The 20,059-nt window shown below is 46.8% G+C and overlaps 1 protein-coding gene across 1 annotated transcript in view; it reads left to right on the top strand.

Annotated features, from left to right (window-relative positions):
- Positions 1 to 20,059, top strand: part of Fanci (FA complementation group I) — a 58,790-nt gene that overhangs the window by 38,013 nt on the left and 718 nt on the right. The window contains exons 20-37 of the mRNA XM_059272758.1: positions 2,201 to 2,302; positions 3,023 to 3,199; positions 3,273 to 3,394; positions 3,990 to 4,154; positions 4,864 to 5,043; positions 7,380 to 7,546; positions 9,146 to 9,228; positions 9,968 to 10,084; positions 13,448 to 13,499; positions 13,649 to 13,776; positions 13,863 to 13,931; positions 14,108 to 14,249; positions 14,349 to 14,536; positions 15,164 to 15,217; positions 15,297 to 15,356; positions 18,488 to 18,550; positions 19,337 to 19,432; positions 19,585 to 19,692. Coding sequence (XP_059128741.1) covers positions 2,201 to 2,302; positions 3,023 to 3,199; positions 3,273 to 3,394; positions 3,990 to 4,154; positions 4,864 to 5,043; positions 7,380 to 7,546; positions 9,146 to 9,228; positions 9,968 to 10,084; positions 13,448 to 13,499; positions 13,649 to 13,776; positions 13,863 to 13,931; positions 14,108 to 14,249; positions 14,349 to 14,536; positions 15,164 to 15,217; positions 15,297 to 15,356; positions 18,488 to 18,550; positions 19,337 to 19,432; positions 19,585 to 19,692 — 2,073 coding nt within the window. The remainder of the gene's footprint in view (positions 1 to 2,200; positions 2,303 to 3,022; positions 3,200 to 3,272; positions 3,395 to 3,989; positions 4,155 to 4,863; positions 5,044 to 7,379; positions 7,547 to 9,145; positions 9,229 to 9,967; positions 10,085 to 13,447; positions 13,500 to 13,648; positions 13,777 to 13,862; positions 13,932 to 14,107; positions 14,250 to 14,348; positions 14,537 to 15,163; positions 15,218 to 15,296; positions 15,357 to 18,487; positions 18,551 to 19,336; positions 19,433 to 19,584; positions 19,693 to 20,059) is intronic.

Genomic DNA, 20,059 nt, shown 5'->3' with positions numbered 1-20,059 from the left:
TGAAAAAACGAAAGAAAGAAAGAAAGAAAGAAAGAAAGAAAGAAAGAAAGAAAGAAAGAAAGAAAGAAAGAAAGAAAGAAAGAGACTGAATCCTATGCAAAAGCAAAGAGTCTTTTTACTATTACGAGTTAACTCAGAACTCTCGGTCCATCGGTCTGGCATAGCAGCAGAGCAGGAGAGACCCCCGAGTAGCAATGGGGCAGACTTTTTAAAGAGGTCTTGGGGTCTATGACTTCATAGGAACAGACTCAGGATTGGTTTATTCGAGTGGCAATCATGTTAGTAACTTTTAATTGGCTAGCGTTAGTTGGGGGTTACAATTATCCATTTTTGGGCAGACCTGGACAAGTCCTAGGCTCTGTCCTTGAGCTGCCATGGGGGCTGGCTGGCCTAGCATGTACTGACTGTGGGGGCTGCTCAGTGGCCCAGGCTCTGTCCTTGACTCATGCACATTGCTCTAAGTTGGTGAGGGGTCCCAGACCAACAACTGACTGAACTTTGAGTGGTCAGAGTACATGCAGAAAGGGAGCTACTGCAAGGACTATGTCTTTTGTTCATGGCCCTCCCAGAAACTGCTTGCAAAAGTCTCAGGAAACTGAAATTGAGGCCTGATCTCTGAGAGAAGACTGAGCAGCCTGCTATGGTGTGTGCTTGGTCCTTTCAAAAACAACTCACAACTGGAATACTACTACTAAGTTGTAGGCATGCTCTGTTTGAATGTCACTCACCTGCTGCTCTGTTGCTGTCTCCTAAATCTTCCTTGGATTCTCAGTTTTCCCCTTCATTCAGAAGGACTCTTTTTGGAACCATTCAATTTTATTTTATTTTATATATTTTGAGACATGGGTGTAGTCCTCGCTGCGCTCAAATGCATTTTGTAGTTGAAGCTGTCTTGAATTTCTGATTTTTAACTCTACTTTCCAAGTGCTGGGGTTTCAGTTATATACCACCACTTCAGGCTTGGATTTTTTAGTTTCAAAAAAATTGTGTGGTTGGTTCTTTTGAAGTAGAGTCTACTATATATCCCTGGCTATCCCGGAACTTACTATGTGGACCAGACTGGCCTTGAACTTTCAGACATCCTTCTGCCTCTGCCTCCCAAGTACTGGGATTAAAAGTGTTTGCCATCACACCTGTCTTAGTGTTTTACTGCTGTGAAGAACCACTGGCAGCTCTTATAAAGGAAACATTTAACTGGGGCTGGCTTATAGTTCAGACGTTCAGTCCATTATCGTCATGGCGGGAAGCATGGCGGCACTCAGGCAGACATGGTGCTGGAGAAGGAGCTGAGAGTCCTACATCTGGATCCGCAGGCAGCAGGAGAGAACTAGCTTGAGTTTCTGAGACTTCAAAGCCCATCCCCTAGTGACACACTTCCTCCAACAAGGCCACACCATAAGTTCTCAAGATTCATTCATTGAGCATTATCACAATCTTTTTTTTTTTTTTTTAATTTAACCAGCTATATAACATTTATTCTCTGGGAATATTCACTGGGAGAGCTTGGGTAGGTCCATAATCCATCCTTTTCCTGCAATTAGATGTGAGCTGATACAGGTCCATCCCCCATTGCTTTATGGTAATTCTGGGGGGAAAAAACCCAAAAAACATTTGAAATTAAGGTCTTAGATATGTGTAAGTTTGGGAGGCCTTTGCTTTCTGAAAACTTCTCACTGGGTCTTGGCATGAGCTCCTCTGTAAAATGTGTGCCCTGGTAGCTAAATTGTATCTTTCGAGCATCATCACACTGTTAACAAGAATTAAAAATGTGTTTGAGGCATAGAGCAATGCTTTCCAACATGGGTTAATACAGGGACTAGTAAAATTCTGCAGACTTCAGGAGTGAAAAGACAGGAGTAAATAACAGCCAGGATTTGTTTTAAAGCCTTGTTGTGTGCAAGTAGTGTTTGAAGTTCTTTGTGTGTGTTGTAATAGTTAACCCTTATATAGCTTCAGTTTTACCAGTACACTCAGTTTTCAAGCGAGGAAGTAAAAAAGTAAGGTAAAAAACGTTGCCTTGATCAGTGCTGTGCCTCCAGCACTTTGAAAGGATGCAGGCAGGGCAAACAATTAAATTTGTTACATCATTCTTTGGACAGTTGGGAAATGTGTCTTAGAAGGCGAAGGTGCCGTCAGCTGGAACCGTTAAATCCTCAGGAGGTGTTCATGGGTCATGGTTTCTCTCTTTCACGGTACACAGTTAAAGCTGTCCTATGAGCCGGAGCCTGACCTGCTACCGCCCCTGAAACTAGGAGCTTGCGTTCTGACCCAGGGAGGTCAGATCTTTCTACAAGAGCCGCTGGTAAGACCTGCCGTCCCTGCGGCCACTCTCTCGCCATGGGGGCGGGGGGGGGGGGGGGGGGGGGGGGGGGGCTGGTCTGCAGTGGGTCCCGTTCTCCCTGGACCTTTTCTAGTTCTTTCCATGTCCATTGTTTGTGACCCGTTTTAAGATTTATTTATTGGATTTTATGTATATGAGCATTTGCCTGCCTGGGTGTATGTGCACCATGTGTGTGCCTGGTGCGTGGAGGCCAGAAGAGGGCATTGGATCCCCTGGAACTGGATTGGAGCCAGGTGTGAACCACAGTGTGGCTGCTGAAGCCCAAACCCAGATCCTGGACAAGAGCAGCAAGTGCCAGTGCTGAGTCACCTCCCTACTTGGGTCTCTTGGTCAAAATCTCCCTTCACTAATCGTGACTTCACTAATCGTGACAACCACCTCTTCCTAAGAGTGTCGTGTCTGTCCCTTACAGACCTTTGGTTACACACTGGTGGAAGTAGAGATGCGTGCAGGAGTCTGGAGGGGGCTGGCTTCACTTGAGTTGCAGTGTGCACTCTGGTGAACTCTGGAGTGTCGGCTCCTTGTGGGCCTGTTCTTGGGAAAGGCTTAGGAGACACCTCTGTTAGTTCAGTCCCACTTTTCCAGCTTTGTTAATTCAGATGGGCCTGCTGTATGGTGCCAGCGAATAACATGCGCTTCGGAACAGCGTCATGGGTGCTTATGGTTTGTTTTCTTCTCCAGGATCATCTGCTGTCCTGCATTCAGCATTGCTTGGCCTGGTATAAGAGCAAAGTGATTCCCCTGCAGCAGGGAGAGGAAAGAGAAGAAGAAGAAGAGGGATTGTACCATGAGCTGGATGATATGTTGGAGTCTATTACTATCAGAATGATTAAGAGTGAGCTAGAAGACTTTGAGCTGGTAATTACTGAGTCCTCAGCTGCGTGGACCAATGGAGGCTTTCGTAGCGTGTTAATTTGTGTTTGTCTTTTAGGATAAATCAGCAGATTTTTCTCAGAGCACTAGTGTCGGCATCAAGAATAATATCTGTGCAGGTCTCATAATGGGAGTGTGTGAAGTTCTAATAGAATATAATTTCTCCATAAGTAATTTCAGGTAAGGATTGCTATGACCCTTGATGCAGTTTTATCATTTGTTCATTTACTCAATCATTACATTAGACATGAAAAGAACAAAAACTGTAATATTATGTCTTTCCCTTTCTTCGGTTTTTTTGAGACAGGGTCTCATTACATAGCCCTGGCTGGCTTAGAACTCTATAGACCAGGCTGGCCTTGAACTCACAGAGATCAGCCTACCTCTGCCTCCCAAGTGCTGGGGTTAAAGGCTTGTGCCACCACGCCTTATGTTCTTTCCACCAGGCCTGTGAGTTCTGTCTTCCTGCAAGTTTTCATTTATTCACAGTTCCCAGATCCTGAATTCAAGTACTACTGACTCTAATACAAAAATTTTATGAGTGGTGGTACTGGGCTTCCATGGTCGTCTTTGACTGGAACAAATCAGAGGAAAGAGAAAAGGGCTCACCGAGATTGCTGTGATGTGGGGGTACCAGTGATAATGAGGGCCCATCACCTCACAATGCCGTGTCTAAGATCGGACATTTAAAGACGCCTGGTAATCGTATTCTCCAGGAAACCAGACCACAGGTGCTGACGCTGCTCATGTCTGCTCTCGCTTTCCTTTTACGCAGCAAGAGTAAGTTTGAGGAGATTCTGAGCCTGTTTACGTGTTACAAGAGGTTCTCTGACATCCTTAACGAAAAAGCTGGTAAAGGCAAAACCAAAATGACCAGTAAGACACATGACAGCCTTTTGTCCATGAAATTCGTGTCTGATCTTCTCAGTGCTCTCTTCAGGTAAGATTCTCCTTGTGTCGAGAGGCAGTCCCACAGAGAGAGAACATGGGCCCCATTTCCCGGGTTGCCCAGTTTGGGGTCATAGTTGGTGCCATGTTATATACAGTAGGAAATAAGTTAGGAGATTTTAATTTGCTGAACATGAAAATTGCATCACCCAAGGGAGGCATTCAGTGAGAAGCTGTGGACTCATGAATGAGAAGGACAGGTTCTAGCGGTGTTGTAAGAAGATCTCAAGAACTCCATACGCAACAGCAGATCAAAGGGGGAGAAAGGAGAAACTGAACTGAATAACAGCAGGACAGTCCAGAGTCTGAGAGACTAAGACCGATGCTTTGGTTTCATTCAAGTGGGGGGGATCAGTGGGGGAGCAGCCGTGGCGGTGACTTATGCTATCCATCCGAGCTTGCCGAGTGCTGCTGTTCTCAAGTCTCTAGAAAGCCTAATCCCAGACCACAGCAACAGGAGAGAAACCTTTTTTTCCCCTTGTATCTAGTACTGGGGATTAAACACAAGCCTTGAGTGTGTAAGGCACGCACCACTCGGCTGTACTCCACCCCCTTTTCTCTTTTTCTTTTGGACAGGATCATGTTCCATTGCCCAGTCTGGCCTGGAATTTGCAATCCTCCTGTCTCACCCTCCCAGTTGCTGAGATTACAGGTTCCACCACCAGGCTCAGCTCCTGCCTTCCTTCCTTTTCTCTCTCTAGAGACAGCGTCCAGAGCCATGAAGAGAGCCTGTCTGTCCTGCGGTCCAGCAGTGAGTTTATGCACTATGCAGTGAACGTAGCTCTTCAGAAGGTGCAGCAGCTCATCCGAAGAGGGCACGTGAGTGGTCCTGATGGCCAAAACCCAGACAAGGTCTTTCAGAACCTCTGTGACATAACGCGGTAAGCCACTCTCGACCCTCCAACTGTACGCCAGCTTGTGTGTTGAGAATTCTGCAAGATAGGAAATTAGAGACAGAACGACTGGGCATGTGTTAGGAGTGAAAGTGTAGTAGCTCGTAGTGAGTCTTTTTTCCCTTTTGTTTTGGGTGGATTCTTTGTCTCATATAAAACCTTCCTGCACTCCCAGCTTGGAAAAGGGAATTATTACATAGTGATTGAATTGTGCATAAAGTGAGCATGACCATCCTAATGTACATGCACCTGCCAACAGATGAAAAGTACTTAAAAGTAAATATACAGCCTAGAGGGATGACTCAGCAGTTCAGAGTGTGTACTGTGTGTGCTGTTCTTGACCCTGGCTCAGTCCCTCACACATACCAGGTGGTTCACAGTCCCCTCTATCTTAGATCTAGAAGGACCCAGCAGACTCCTGCCCCCACATGTATATATCCACACACACAATACACATACACATAATTTTAAATGAAGTAAAATCTTTCTTAAAAAGAAATAAAACTAGCTGGGTAGTGGTGGTGCACACCTTTAATCCCAGCACTTGGGAGGCAAAGGCAGGTGGATCTCAGTGAGTTCGAGGCCAGCCTAATCTACAAAGCAAATTTCAGGACAACCAGGACTGTTATACCAAGAAACCCTATCTCAAAAAACAACAGCAAAAACAAAAGAAATAAAAAGACAAAAAGCAGGAATGAGGTAAAGACCTGAACAGCATTATCACCCATCTTTACTGAATTGACATCTGTAGAAGGCTCAGTAATGTTAGGGTTCGAGAGACGCCCCCGAGAAAGACCATCAATCACGTATGCAATCAGCAAGAGCATTTATTATTTCCAACATGTTGGGGTGGGGCAGATAGCGACCCTGAAGGGAGTTCACAAGCTCCTTTTAAGTGGAGTTAGGGGAATTCCAAGGAGGAGGGAATTGGTGCTAATTGGTAGGGGAAAGATTAGTCTGGGGGCTAATTGGTGGGAGGCTCTAGTGGTTAGGGACCTTCTAGCTACAGGGTAGGAAAAGCTCTCTTTAGCCGTGCAGTGGTGGCGCAAGCCTTTAATCCCAGCACTTGGGAGGCAGAGGTAGGTGGATCTTTGTGAGTTTGAGGCCAGCCTGGTCTACAGAGCAAGATCCAGGAAAGGCACAAAGCTACACAGAGAAACCCTGTTTCGAAAAATCAAAAAAAAAAAAAAAAAAAAAAAAAGAAAAAGAAAAGAAAAGCTCTCTTTAGCTAGCAGAAGGCTGTGGGGTGCCTGCTGATTGGTTGCCCCTGAGTTGTGGTCTTCCCGAGGACTGCGTGCTCAGCTCCAGCCAGTTCCAGTAAACCGAAACTAAGGCCTGGTCCCTGGCAGGGCTTTTAGAAACCTGTCATGGCTGTGGTATGGCTCCCCAGTCCTCTCAAGTAACAGCTTCTCAAACATTTGTTTCCTGTACATGTAGTGCTTTGATCAGGGTGTACCCCAGGGGCTGGGGGATGGCTCAGGAGTTAGGAACTGAAGACTGCTGTTGTCTGACACTGTATCTGGGGAGGTGTTGTAAGGGTTACAGCTGTGAGGGGACATCCCCAGTACATGTGTCACAGCTCAGAGGGGAGAGCTTTCCCCTGTACACGTGTTAGAGCTCTGAAGGAAAAGTTTTCCTGGCAGTCGGGGAGCCAAGGAATACCACAAAGTCACATCACACAACAAACCTCACAAGAAATTTACTGGGAAAGACACAAGAAGGCAGCTGCCTCTGCTCGGGTGGGGGCAGCAGGGAATTGAGACAGGCTTATATAGGTTTCTTGGAGTTTTCCTAAGTGGGCATTGGTAAAATTCCAACCAAGCCCGGGATTAGAGAGGTTTCCTGCTGGTTAGTTTTTTTGCTAACTTGACACACACTAGAGTCATCTGGAGTGAGGGATTGCCTCCATCAGGTCGCCTCTAGGCAGGTCTGCGAGGGCATTTTCTGGGTTAATGATTGATGTGTGTGAGCCCCAGTGCACTGTGGGTGGGGCCACCCCCGGGCAGGTGGTCCTGGGTCCTATAAGACAGCAGGCTGAGCAAGCCATGGGGAGCAAGCCAGTGAGCAGCACCCCTTCAGTGATAGCTCTTGCATGGGTAACTTGTACAACGTGGAATTGTGGGAGAAGAAACAAGACTGGTAGTTACTTGTAAATCAAGGAGCGTTGACTATCAGGGAGGTATAGAAACACCTTAATGGCGAGTCAGTTTCACATATGTGAGCTTCTGAAACTTCACAGAACCTTTGTGTACATCCGACAAGGTTGACCATGTATAGGTTGACATTAACAGTCCATGCTGACAAACGACTCTCCCGCACTTTAGGGTCTTGCTATGGAGGTACACGTCCATCCCTATCTCAGTGGAAGAGTCGGGAAAGAAAGAGAAAGGGAAGAGCATCTCACTGCTGTGCTTGGAGGGTTTGCAGAAGACCTTCAGCGCCGTGGAACAGTTCTATCAACCCAAGATCCAGCAGTTTCTCAGGGCTCTGGGTAGGCGCTACAGTGTCAGAAATGGCTGGCTTGGGGTGCTCCAAAACCAGACCCCTTGAATCTGTTTGCACACCTGAGAAGAGCCCTCACGCTGCTGAGGAGTGACATCTAGTGGAGTCGGGGGTGGCACTTACTGCACTGCCTTTAACCACAAATAGTGACTGGAGATGGAACACAGCAGTAAAAAAGTGAAGTTAAAGCTGGGCGGTGGTGGCGCAGGCCTTTAGCAGCACGCGGGAGGCAGAGGCAGGCGGCTGCCTGTGAGTTTGAGGCCAGCCTGGTCTACATAGTGAGTTCTAGAAGCACAGGACAGAGCTACATAATAAAGAGACCCTGTCTCAATCCTTGTTACCACCACCCCCTTTGAAAAAAAGAAAGTGAAATTTAGAAAGACATTTCACTCAGCCTCCAGACTTTTGTGTGTGTGTGTGTGTGTGTGTGTGTGTGTGTGTGTGTGTGTGTGTCTTTCTAAAAATTTTAACTGTCCCCAGGCATGATGGCTCAGAACTGTAATCCCAGTACTTGGAAAGCTGAGTCAGGATCACAAGTTTGAGGCCAGACTTGGCTCATAGTGAGTACCCGGGCTAAGAGACCCAGTCTCAAAATAATGCAATTTTAAGTATTAGTTCCCTCCAAAGTTGGTGTGTGGTGGTACATGCATATAAACTTACCACTTGGGCTGGAGAGATGGCTCAGAGGTTAAGAGCACTGCTTGCTCTTCCAAAGGTCCTGAGTTCAATTCCCAGCAACCACATGGAGGCTCACAACCATCTGTAATGAGATCTGGCGCCCTCTTCTGGCCTGTAGGGATACATGCAGGCAGAATACTGTATACATAATAAATAAATAAATCTTTAAAAAAAAAAACAAAAAAACTTACCACTCAAGGGGGAAAGGCAGGAGAAGAGTACCACAAATTTGAGGCTGCATAATAATTTCTAGATTGGGAAAGGTTACAAGGTGAGTCCCTACTAAAAGTGTGTGTGTGTGTGTGTGTGTGTGTGTGTGTGTGTGTGTGTGTGTGTGTGTGTAATTAAAAAAAAAAAAAAAAAACAAGCAAACGAAAAGTACCTAGGCCTGGAGAGATGGCTCAACAGTTAAGAGCACTGGCTGCTTTTCCAGAGGACGTGGGTTTGATTCCCAGCACCCACATGGCAGCTTACAGCCATCTTTAACTCCAGTTCCAAGGGGATCTGATGCCCACTCCTAGCCTCTACAGTTACGTGGGTACTGCACACACATGGTGCACAGATACACATGCAGGCCAAACACCCATACACATGAAACAAAAGGAAAGGAAATGTTTCTAAGTAAAAACAGCTTAGTTGGTAGGGTGCTTGCCTAGCACGTGAGGGCCTAGGTTCAATCCCCAGGACCAAAGTGGGGGGTGGTGTGGGGGTCGAAAAAGAACTGGGTGTGATGATGCAGGCCTGTTATCCCTGCATTCAGGAAGCTTAAACAGGAGGATTGCAGGTTCAGGGCTACATAGGAAGTTCTAGGCTTGGTTGGGTTATTTATTACATTGACCTTGTCTCAAAAAAACAAAACAACAAAAACCCAAGTCCGTTTGAAAGAAGACAGGATTGTTTCCATTTCCAGATGTCCCAGGCCCAGAAGAAGAGGGAGAAGAAGCAGGTATCACTGTCACTCAAAGAGCTGCATTCCAGATCCGGCAATTTCAGGTGAGAAGCCTTGGGAAGCGGCTGTGTTGAATTCTGGGAGGAGTCAGACAGGAAGTAACCGTCGGCTCTTAGAATGAAAAGTGATGTGTTTGAAAGGATCCTAGTGAGGATCCGACAGAACTCGTGGCCTCTGAGAATCATTGTTTAAGGTGCCATAAAGAAGTTCTCCTGGAGGCAGGTTTTTGGTTTGATTATATAATTTGGCCTTATCTAACAGATATCTGGACTGGAAACAGGAAGCCTGTGAAGTTTCTCAGCAGTAATTGTCAGGGTTATCAGTGTGTTCCGTGTCAAGGATTTCTTTAACAGATAATGGTTACCATTCCTCCTGTGTCCCAGGACTCATTGCTGGGAACAGAGGAAGTAAAACATTCCTGAAGGGAGCTCCATTGTAGTCAAGCAGACTGCCAAACGGATACTCAAATCAGACTGATTGTCAGGGCACAGGCGGCAGCCGAGCTGAGTTTGGGGCTTGGTCCAGCCCTGAGGTCAGAGGCTAAGCTCCAGCTCCAAGCAGATGAGACCACCAGAAACTGTAGTTTGTTCCTCGTGGGTACTGCAGGGAGTGAGGCCAGAAACCGCCCTAGTTTGCAAGAGAATTCTTCAGTTTATAGTTGAAACAGAAAACTGCTGTTCAGTTCCAGCCGGATTTTATCCCCTTGGCTTCTGTTCCAGCCACGAGGCTGTCTAGCTTTTGTCTCTTCTCTGATACAGAATGTCTGCCCCCATCTGTTTGCAGAGGTCCTTGTTGAACTTGCTTAGCGGCGAAGAGGAAGATTTTAACAGTAGAGAGGCCTTGCTGCTCATCACGATTCTCTCCGCCTTGTCCAGGATGCTGGAGCCCTCCTCTCCTCAGGTAACAGCAGTGCTTGTTCAGTCCCATTTAGTCTCCCTCAGAAGACGAGAACTGTGTCGTCAGGAAAGCATATACCTAGGGCTGAGGATGGGGCTGGGCGGCAGGACCTGTGCTCACCTTGTACTCGGCCATGCGTCTGAGCCCCAGCCACATAAATCCAAAGGAAGACCAGACGCTCAGGGTCATCCTCGGCTACATAGCAAGTTTGAGGCCAGCCTACTTAAAAAAATCCAACAGAAGTATCCCTCTAAATATGCTTTCACAGGTGCTATAGGGTGCGTCTTTTCCTGTAGTTGTTTCTGTCAGAGCACATGCAGCCACGTAAGGTCAGGAACATACTGGCTTTGTTTGTCGACTCGGAACACTGTTTCTGTCAGACAGGTTTGTCTTTGGTGCCCTCAGCCTTTTTAACACGCTTCTTTCCCGGTCCTTGTGCTTCTGGTGGTTTTGCCTTTTCTGAAATGACAGCTTTAATTGTGAAGGCAGCTGAAGTTCAGCGACTGGATTTTGTAGGGAAACAACAGTTTGAGGAGAAATTTAACCAATGTAAGTCAGCGAGTGTGGCCACAATCCCACAGCAGAAACACCTGCAGAGATGGATGATGTGTCTATATGTGTAGGTGTATGTACATATACTTAGACTGCCCGTCCATATGAGCATCCACACATAAAGAGAATGAAAGAAGGGCCATTGGTGGGTCTGTTCAATTCAACGGTAATAGCTCCATAGGACAGGAAAGGATCCATAGGCGCTAGCAATCCATCCCTATCTACCCCTGTCCTGTTGAAGCCCTAGGGACGCAAGGCTCCTCATGTGGGGTCTTGCCTCCAGGAACTGCTGCTCCCTGAGAGACTGTCACCTGTGGTGGGGGGTGTTTGAGCATTGGAGGACAGATCCTAATGTCCTAGATCCAGGTTAGCCTGGGAAGAGCTCCCTTTCCTCTCCACGGCAGCTACAGCTCAGCCATACTGAAGCAGCTTTATTCCTTCATGCTGCTACTTAACAGGTAAAGAAACAGAACTGTGTGGTTGGGGGAGTTTGAGGAAAAAGTAAATGAGTTTTGGAAAGACCCCTTCCCATTTAACTTCAGATTATATCTAATTTTTTTTATGTTTTTTGTTTATTTTTGAGACAGGGCACCACGTAGCCCAGTCTGGCTGTGAACTCCGCTATGTTCCTAAGGATAACTGCGCTGGTTAGCTTTTTGTTAACTTGACACAAACTAGAGTTATGTGGAGTGAGGGATTGCCTCTATCAGGTCGCCTCTAGGCAGGTCTGGGTTAAGGATTGATGTGTGTGAGTCTCAGTGCGCTGTGGGTGAGGCCACCCCTGGGCAGGTGGTCCTGGGTCCTATCAGACAGCAGGCTGAGCAAGCCATGGGAGACAGCCAGTGAGCAGCACCCTTCCATGGTCTTTGCCTCAATTCCTGCCTCCAGAGTTCTGCTTTGAGTTCCTCCATGATGGACTGTGGGCTGTTAAACTAAACCCAACCCAAACAAAACCCTTGCGTACTCAAGGTGCTTTCAGCCAGAATGTTTTCCACAGCAAAAGAAACCAAAATAGAGTATGCTGAAGGAGACCCTCCCCCAGCACAGCAGGGGCTCCCTCCCTGACCCCAGATTAGGCGCAAGCCACACCCAAAGACCTGTTTTCACAGAGATCCTTTGTTACACAGGGAAGAAAAGTTAAAGTGGCCGCTTTCTGACTCAGAAAAACAGCAGCAAATGACCTTCAGGTGTGATTTTTAAGAGGAGAAGAAGGGGAGGTCTGTGTTAGGATGGGCCAGGATGTGGTGGTAAGAGAGAGAGGGGATGAGGGAGAGGGGAAGGGACCAGGGAAAGGGCCCAGGGGTATTTGTCCCTGAGGGACAAAGGTCTGCCTCTGGATAGAGGAGACAGGCATGACACATAGGAAAATGGAGGTCTAGAAAGGTAAGGTTAGGATGAGGTATTTAATTTTAATTGGGCGTGTTAATTGGGTGATAATGAAGGGTTTCTGATTGCTGGACTTTAATACTGATATCTGGACTTCAGTAGTCAGCCTCAGGAGGTGGCCAAATAAGGGAACAGACTTGGTGGCTAGCTTCAGGAATGGAATCTAACAGCTTTAGCAAGGTGAGGGCATGGGGGAAGGGCAAGGCCTGCCAGAGCCACATGCTCCAGCGGGCTGGTGCCCTTCACGCAGAACCTTAAGCTTCTCGGCTTTCTGCCCCCACCCTCCCAGGTGCCAGTATTGCAGGCATGCGGCAGAAGCGCTCTTCACAACTGACCTACATCCCTAGTTCCTACCAAACTTTCGTTACTGATAATTTTGGTTGAGTTTTGAGTGGGTAATAAAGTTCTGTCGTTTGAAAATGAGGAACTATAACAGTGTTTACCGTCTCTCGGCTCCCGTTCTCATCCCCTCCACGTCGTCGTCTTAAATAAGCAAACACTTAATCTTGTCTGAGTCTTTCAAGAGTTTCCTATGGAAGCAAATACAAATATCGATTCTTACCCTAGACCCCAGCATCTCACCGCAGGAGAGTGCTTCTGCATCCTAGTTACGTCATTGGCATGGGTTCTGGAAGTCTTTTACTATCAGTTCATGGAGACCTTTAGTTATTGACCGATTGACCTTTTAGTTACCGACCTCATAACTGACCTTTTCCCCTCAACAAAACAAAATCTTCAGTCGTCTGTTCTTAACTACCTGCACATCAGTTCAGCCCCTTTGTGCCTGCAGGCCTGTTTCAGATTCCTGTTACCCTAAAACCTCGTCTCCTTTGCCTAAGAAAAGTGTTTGTATGTATATATTTCTTCTCCCCCACCCCTCTCCTGTTTTTATAGCCAAGATCTTCTCCCACACCTCTCTGTTAGCCAGATGACCTGTAAAGTATCTGAAGTATCAGGACATAGGATGTTTAGCCCCAGACTTCCAGGTAGCAGCAGAGGAAGCTCAGAGATGAGAACTCAGATCCAGATCTCAGGACACTTAGCCCTTAATGACACAGACATTGAGTATCTAGCCATGTGCTATGAGATGTGTGGCTCCTTCTTATCACTTCACACTCATTTTTATGCTGTTCTTATGTAACCGATTACATCCAGGCACAGTTTGGTAGGTGATTTGCTAGGCCTGGAAAGGTCTAAGGATCTTCTGACAAAAAAAAAATAAAGTTTCATTTTGTTTTGTTTTTCTTTCTTATTTATTTATTTTTTATAGAAAAAAAGACAAGGTCTGACTTTGTAGCCCTGGCTGGCCTGGAACCCTGTATGTAGATTTGGCTAGCCTCCAACTCACAGAAATCTGCCTGCTTCTTCCTCCCAAGTGCCGCCAAACCCAGCACCTTTTTCTTTAACCACTGAAGGTCTTTTGTTTAGTTCATGCAGATGTTTTCCTGGACGGCTAAGATTTGCAAGGAATACAGCCAGGGTGAGTTTCCTGCTTCCCTTCCTGGACTTTATACAGAATCACCATCACCAAAACCTGTTAGAGAGGGATTCCCTCTACACCCTCACCAGCCTGTCTAGTCTGCAAAAGCTGTAACAGTGTATCAGACTTTCCTTCCTTACTGCTCCTAGAGGATGCCTCGTTTTGCAAGAGTCTGATGAACCTGTTCTTCAGCCTGCACGTCTTGTATAAGAGTCCTGTCACCCTGCTTCGTGACTTGTCCCAGGATATCCATGGGCAGCTGGGAGACATAGACCAGGTAGCCACCGAAGATATAGTGTGGCATCCCATGTTGGGAGTGGTCAAGGCCTACTGGTCTCAGGGCTGGCCTCTCTTCCTTTCCAGGACGTAGAAATAGAGAAAACCAACCACTTTGCTATGGTGAATGTGAGAACAGCTGCCCCCACTGTCTGTGTAAGCGTTGATGGGATCCATGGGAACCAGCCCTGGCCGCCCCTTCCACCGCGCTCCAGCTGGGGTCCTTACAATGCCTCCTGTCCTCGGGCCTGTAAGGTCCCTGTGGAAGCGATGCTTGGTACTGCCCCAGCGATGTGAACCATGCCACACAGTCTTGTCTTTTCTTTTCACAGTTACTTGTTCTGAGTCAGGCTGAGAAAGTCCTGGAAGAAGTGGACTGGTTGATCACCAAGATTAAGGGTTCGGTGAACCAAGAAACTGTGTCAGACGAAATGACTGCAGATGGGGATCGTAATGCCGGCCAAGTCCACCAAAGTATAAATGCCGTGAACCCATTTTCCTGGGGTGGTTTAATTCTCCTTAGCTGTGGACTAGAAAATAAGACTGAACGACATCACTCTCGTTTCTCTCCAGAAGATGCCTCCTCTCAAGCACTTCCACCGAATCTTCTCATTGAGAAAGCCATCATCATGCAGCTGGGAACACTGGTTACATTCTTCCATGAACTAGTACAGACAGCCCTGCCCTCAGGCAGCTGCGTGGACACTTTATTAAAGGACCTGTCCAAAATATACAGCACCCTAACAGCGTTTGTCAAATACGTGAGTATTTGGAAGATAATCAGGTCCACCCCGTCTTGTCCCCACTGGCCTGGTGCGGAGTGCCTCCGAACGCAGCTCTCCCACACTGTTGTCACAGTTTCGTTCTCGTGTGATCCGTAGTTAGCAGGGTTCTCCACAGGTCAGGGGAGAAATCCTGGGCGTAAGCGAAATCAGCTTTGCTGGGCATAGTGGATTTCACCTCCAACGGAGAATAAACATGTACCTTTCTGGTCCTCGGTGAATTCAGAAGGTGATGGGAACTAGGTAGTTTATATTCTGTAAGTGATCTAGACTAAGTCCTTAGGCATAGACAACACAGGCAGTGTGTGCTCTTCCCTGGAACGTGCGTCTCCAGTCGCCTGCTGTGGCTGCTAAGCTACTGTGGTGGAGACACCGGGAGCCTGTCTCCTTTACTAGCAATGTAAGAGGAGAGATTTATCTCCCCGATGGAGGGACTCTGCCTGAAGGAGTCTTAAAGCATTGAGCTGCTCAAGCCAGAAGCGAACCCGTTGCTGCCTGTTTGGGAAGCTTTGTGTCTGGCTTTGCTGTGAACGTTCCCTTTCCTCTGTAGTCAGGGCAGGGAGACACACTCCATGGTTGATGGCTAACCTAGGAATTCTTGGTTAGTATCTCCAGGTGTGTCAGAGCTCCAGAGGAATCCCAAACACTGTGGAAAAGTTGGTGAGTTGAGATTGGCTTTCCTAAGGATGGGGGACATTTTACTGCTACGGTTACATTCCCATCTCTCTCCTTGCTACAGGTGAAGCTGACTGGCTCTCATCTGACTCCCGTGTGTTACTCCTTCATTTCGTACGTACAAGTAAGTCCTTTGGAGGGTGTACCCAAATAATCTCCAAGAAAGGGCGTAATGGAGGGCTGGAGCCATGAGCCAGTGACTAGAGTCTGGAGCACTTTTGGAAAGACCCAGGTTAGGTTTCCAGCACCCACATCAGGTGGTTCACAACTGCCTGGAACTCGAGCTCTAGGAGATCCCGGACATCTGATTCTGACTTCTTTGGGAGAGGGAATATGAGAATATTTAAAATAATAAAAATAAATCTTTAAGAAAAGAAAAAGAGCTGCATTGCTTTGTCCCAGGAGCTGCTTGGCCACCTGGGCGGAGTCAGTCAGAGATGCCCATGGGAACAAAGCAAGACCAGAAAGAGCTTTACAGACCTTGATATACCAAGGAGACCGCCTTTAGAGATAGGAAGCATTTGCTCTGCTTGTGTGGAATGGACCAAAGGCAGCCTGGGTCCATTCTGGGTGACTACAAGTCCAGGCATCAGGACTCTTCAGTAACAGCAGCCGACACCTGGGGGGCTGGGATCGGGTGGCAGGGTTGTAGGCGCAGCCACACTTGAGAGAGGTGGAGGAGAGCAACTTGTTGGGTCCTGTGTCCAGACTCCTTTTCTAATGTATAGATTCAGGGATTGGAGGTCTTTTTATTTTATGTGTATTTATTTTCTGTTTGCCTCCATGTATGGTACAGCCCAGGCTGGCTTTGAACTCCTCATCTTCCTGCTTCTATCTGCCCAGGAATCACAGGGGTGCACTGTCACACCCAGCTTCCCTACTCTGGGCAAGAAATTTACTCCTGATCTTTTTCTCTCTGAAATGCTTGCAGGCATGCCCTCTCAAACTTCAAACTTGGTATATTTTCATGTGGATGCCATTCTTTCAAATTTGTTCTATCTCTGTAGGATATATCCATCCATTCCTAAAATGAGGTTTTGAATTCCCCCCATCTTTTCAGTTTTGTTTTTGAGACAGTCCTCGAGTGTAGTGCAGGCTAGCCTTGGACTTGAGATCCACCTGCTCAGCTCAAGTTCTGGGATTATAAGCATACTGTCATACCCAGCTTCGTTGTCTCCCTCTTTCGAGGCAGGGTCTCAACTTTGCAGCCCTGGCTAGCCTGGCTAGTGAGGTTTTGAACTCATAAGAGCTCCTCCTGCCTCTGCCTCCCCAGTGTTGGGGTTAAAGCTACCATGCCCAGCTTTTTTGTTGTTTATTTTTTGAGACAGGATTTCTCTGTGTAGCCCTGGCTGTCCTGGTGCTCACTCTGTAGACCAGGCTGGCCTTGAACTCAGCGATCCACCTGCCTCTGCCTCCCAAGTGCTGGGATTAAAGGCATGCGCCACCATGCCTTGTATATCATTCTTAATGTTTATATAGCCACACAGATTTCATGAAGCATCCTTAGAGACTGAGACAGCCTCTAAAAGGAGACCCTAGGCAAACTACTTATATGTCCCCTGTCTTAAGAGAACGTATGTCATGTTGGTTTACCAGCATTTTAAAGGTTCTGAGAGTCCCAACTGTTATGTTCAGAAGTGCTTTTCAAACCCACCAAAAACATTTGTAAGTACATTACTGGGCAGAATAGCTGCAGCTTCAAACACTGTTGTCAGACTCTTATCACCCTCCTTTACTGTAACCCAAGTCTTATTTTTTATTAGGATAGCTGCCACAAAGCCCTTACCCGTTACCATTCTTTTTATACATCAGCTTTTGTCTTCAATATACTTTATATTGGGGGTTGATTGAATGGTTGAGAACATTGTAAAAGCCAGAGTGAGACGACCCCAGCTAGTGTAATTATTCTACAATGGGGGCCAGCAAATTTTCCATAGTACAGGACCAGCCAGTGAATGTCACAGGCTCCGTGAGCCCCGTCATGCCCACGCAGCTCTTCTGTTGTAAAAACAGCTAGAGTACATAAATAAATGTATATGGCTATGTTCCCTTTTTAAATGTTACTCCAAACAGGTAGTGGACTAGATCTGTCCCATGGTTTGGGCATGGTTTGTCAGCCCCCTGCTCTAGAATCCTTTGCTATTGGTTGACCTGGGGACCTTCTGATATTTCCTAAAGTTATACACAGGTGCATTTCGTGTACACTCACTGCCTTAGCCCTTGATGGGGAGCAGTTAAAGCAGCGTTGCAAACCCCTTAGCATTCTGCTCAGAACTGCACGTACCTAAGGATGTTTCTGCCTCTGATTTGTTTTTTTTCCTGGCTCTAAGTCTGGGTCTTGTTTTAGTCAGTAGTTATGGACAGTGCACAGGGTTTACTTTAGTCTCAGCAGAGTGCCACTTTGGCTACAAGCCTAAGATGGCGGCTCACTTCCATGTGCTCAGAAGTCTTTCCATGACTGCTTTCCTTCTCTACTCAACCTGTTTTCCAGGATTTTAACTTCCTCATACCAGTGCCTCAGAATCTTTCAGATCAGAGTGAGGATCTACCCACCTGCCCATTTCTCTCTAGTTTCCTGTGCCTTTAGGGCACACTCTTCCTGCTCCTGCTCCTTTGCTGGGAGGCAAGGCCTCCTTTTGAGATGAAGGCTTCCTGTTTCACTGACACTGGGTGGTTTTTCCATCTCCCCCCACTTAGGTCTTGATTTTCTCTGGTCCTGTTAGTGTTTTGTTGTTGACTGTTGTTTCGGGCAGGGTTTTACTATGTAGATCTGACTGTCCTGGAAGACTGCCTCAATTCAAGACCCACCTGCCTCTGCCTCTTGAGTACTGGGATTAAAGGTGTGCATCACTACCAGATTCCTCCTTTCTGTCCAGGAGCCTTACACACTAATCTTCAACTCAGGAAGTATCCCTGTGACCCTTTACACACTTCTCCAGCATGGTAACTATATTGTGCACAAGATTACATCTAAGAAGACTGACTGTATCTGCACAGCCTTTTAGTCAGCCACCCAGCAGGAAAATGCCTGTTCTTGCTACCACCCTGACAGTGTCCATTTAACTGTTTATCTGTGTCTAACTAGCTTAATACAATAGTGGTTATCCTGCCCTCAAATTCTATATGCTGCCTCCAAGAGCATACCCCAGAGGCGGGCATCCAAGGGGCTATGCTGCATCCGTTTTTCTGCTTCCCCGATAGCTTGCAGTCTACAGAGGAATCTTGAGGACTGAGACAGTGTTTCTGTTTCTTTAGAATAAGAGGAGTAACACCCCAAAGTGCACCGACAAGGAGAAGGCCGCAGTGGGCACCATCATGGTAAGCCGCTTACCTGGCTGGTCAGAGCCAGGGGGCCTCAGTTCTTGGACATTAAAATTGTTTTTAGGAAAAGCAAGAATGTGAAAGGTGTTCTGTAAAGGATCTATGAATTAGCCAGGTGGTGGTGCTGCTGCTGCCAGATCTCGAGTTCAAGGACAGCCAAGGAGGGCTACAGAGAAAAACCCTGTTTTGAAAAACCAAAACCAAAAAATAAAAAAAATCTAAGAATTGGTGAATGCAGCAAAGCTACTATATGGCTGTAACAATTCCTTTTAAGATATAGAAAGGCCCGGGTACAGGTTCATCCTCACCACTGTTCATTAAAGGGAAATATTGCAAATACCTAATGTCAAAAGGACCAGCTAAGTAAGTCATAGTATATATCATACAGGAGAACACTGGGCAGAAGGTCTCAATGTGCAGCTAGAAAGCTGTCTCCGAGGTATTTAAAAGTGGGATGGTGTCATCAGGATCGGCCGCACAAGCCTGTAATCCCAGGATTCAGGAGGAAGCCAGCCTGAGTGACCGGCTCCTCATTTGAGGGAATAATCCCAGCAATGCAAGTGTGTTCACCACTCAGAAAGAAACAAGAGCAAGTGCCACAGTGGGTTCTTCTTTAAGACACTACAGGAAAACTTCAAAAGCTTTGAACTTACCAAGTGAGTTCCAGGAAAGGCGCAAAGCTACACAGAGAAACCCTGTCTTGAAAAACCAAAAACAAAACAAAACAAAACAAAAAAAAGCTTTGAACTTGAAATATAAGTCTTAACGTCCTTTTGCCCGTAGGCCAAAGTTCTTCGTGAAACCAAGCCAATCCCTAACCTCGTCTTTGCCATTGAACAGTATGAAAAGTTTCTAATCCAGCTATCCAAGAAGTCCAAGGTAAAAACAGTACCATTCCCCTTTCCTGTTAAGGGGCCTGGCAAGCCAAGGCAGGCAGCACAGCAGGGGCTGCCATTTCTGACCCCATGGACTCAAGTGTGTTAAGCTGTCCCCGAGTTAAGTGCCCGAGTTCATAAGCCTGTCTGTCCCAGGTAAACCTGATGCAGCACATGAAGCTAAGTACTTCTCGGGACTTCAAGATCAAAGGCAACATCCTAGACATGGTTCTTCGAGAGGATGAGGAAGATGAAAACGAAGAGGTCGGTGCCTACTTCTGGATATTTGGTACATGTGTCTAGGACGGTGGCAAACTGCCCACCCCTAGGGTCCCGTTTCTACCCCATCCTGGCTGGTTTTTACACTCTCCCTCAAGGTAGACCCATCCTGAATCTTAGGTGAGATTCTTCATTTCATTATCTGAACCCAGTTTCCTTGCCTTTTGGAAGCCAGAAGAAGTAGCATCAGTATCCTAGACCCATTCAAAATTAGAAGTTTATGTGAAATAACCTGATATCAGAAAATTCGATCCGGAATTCTTTAGATCATCTAACTCCTGTCTCCGTGGGAAGGTCATATGGAATACTGTGATGCTGGAGTCCTGGCCTCTCACGTTCAGGATGGAGGGTT

The sequence above is a fragment of the Peromyscus eremicus genome, chromosome 1 (genome assembly GCF_949786415.1).
Source record: "Peromyscus eremicus chromosome 1, PerEre_H2_v1, whole genome shotgun sequence".
Taxonomy (NCBI): Eukaryota; Metazoa; Chordata; class Mammalia; order Rodentia; family Cricetidae; genus Peromyscus; species Peromyscus eremicus.
The sequence above is the reverse complement of the archived record's forward strand: the minus strand, read 5'-3'. Positions and strand labels throughout refer to the sequence as shown.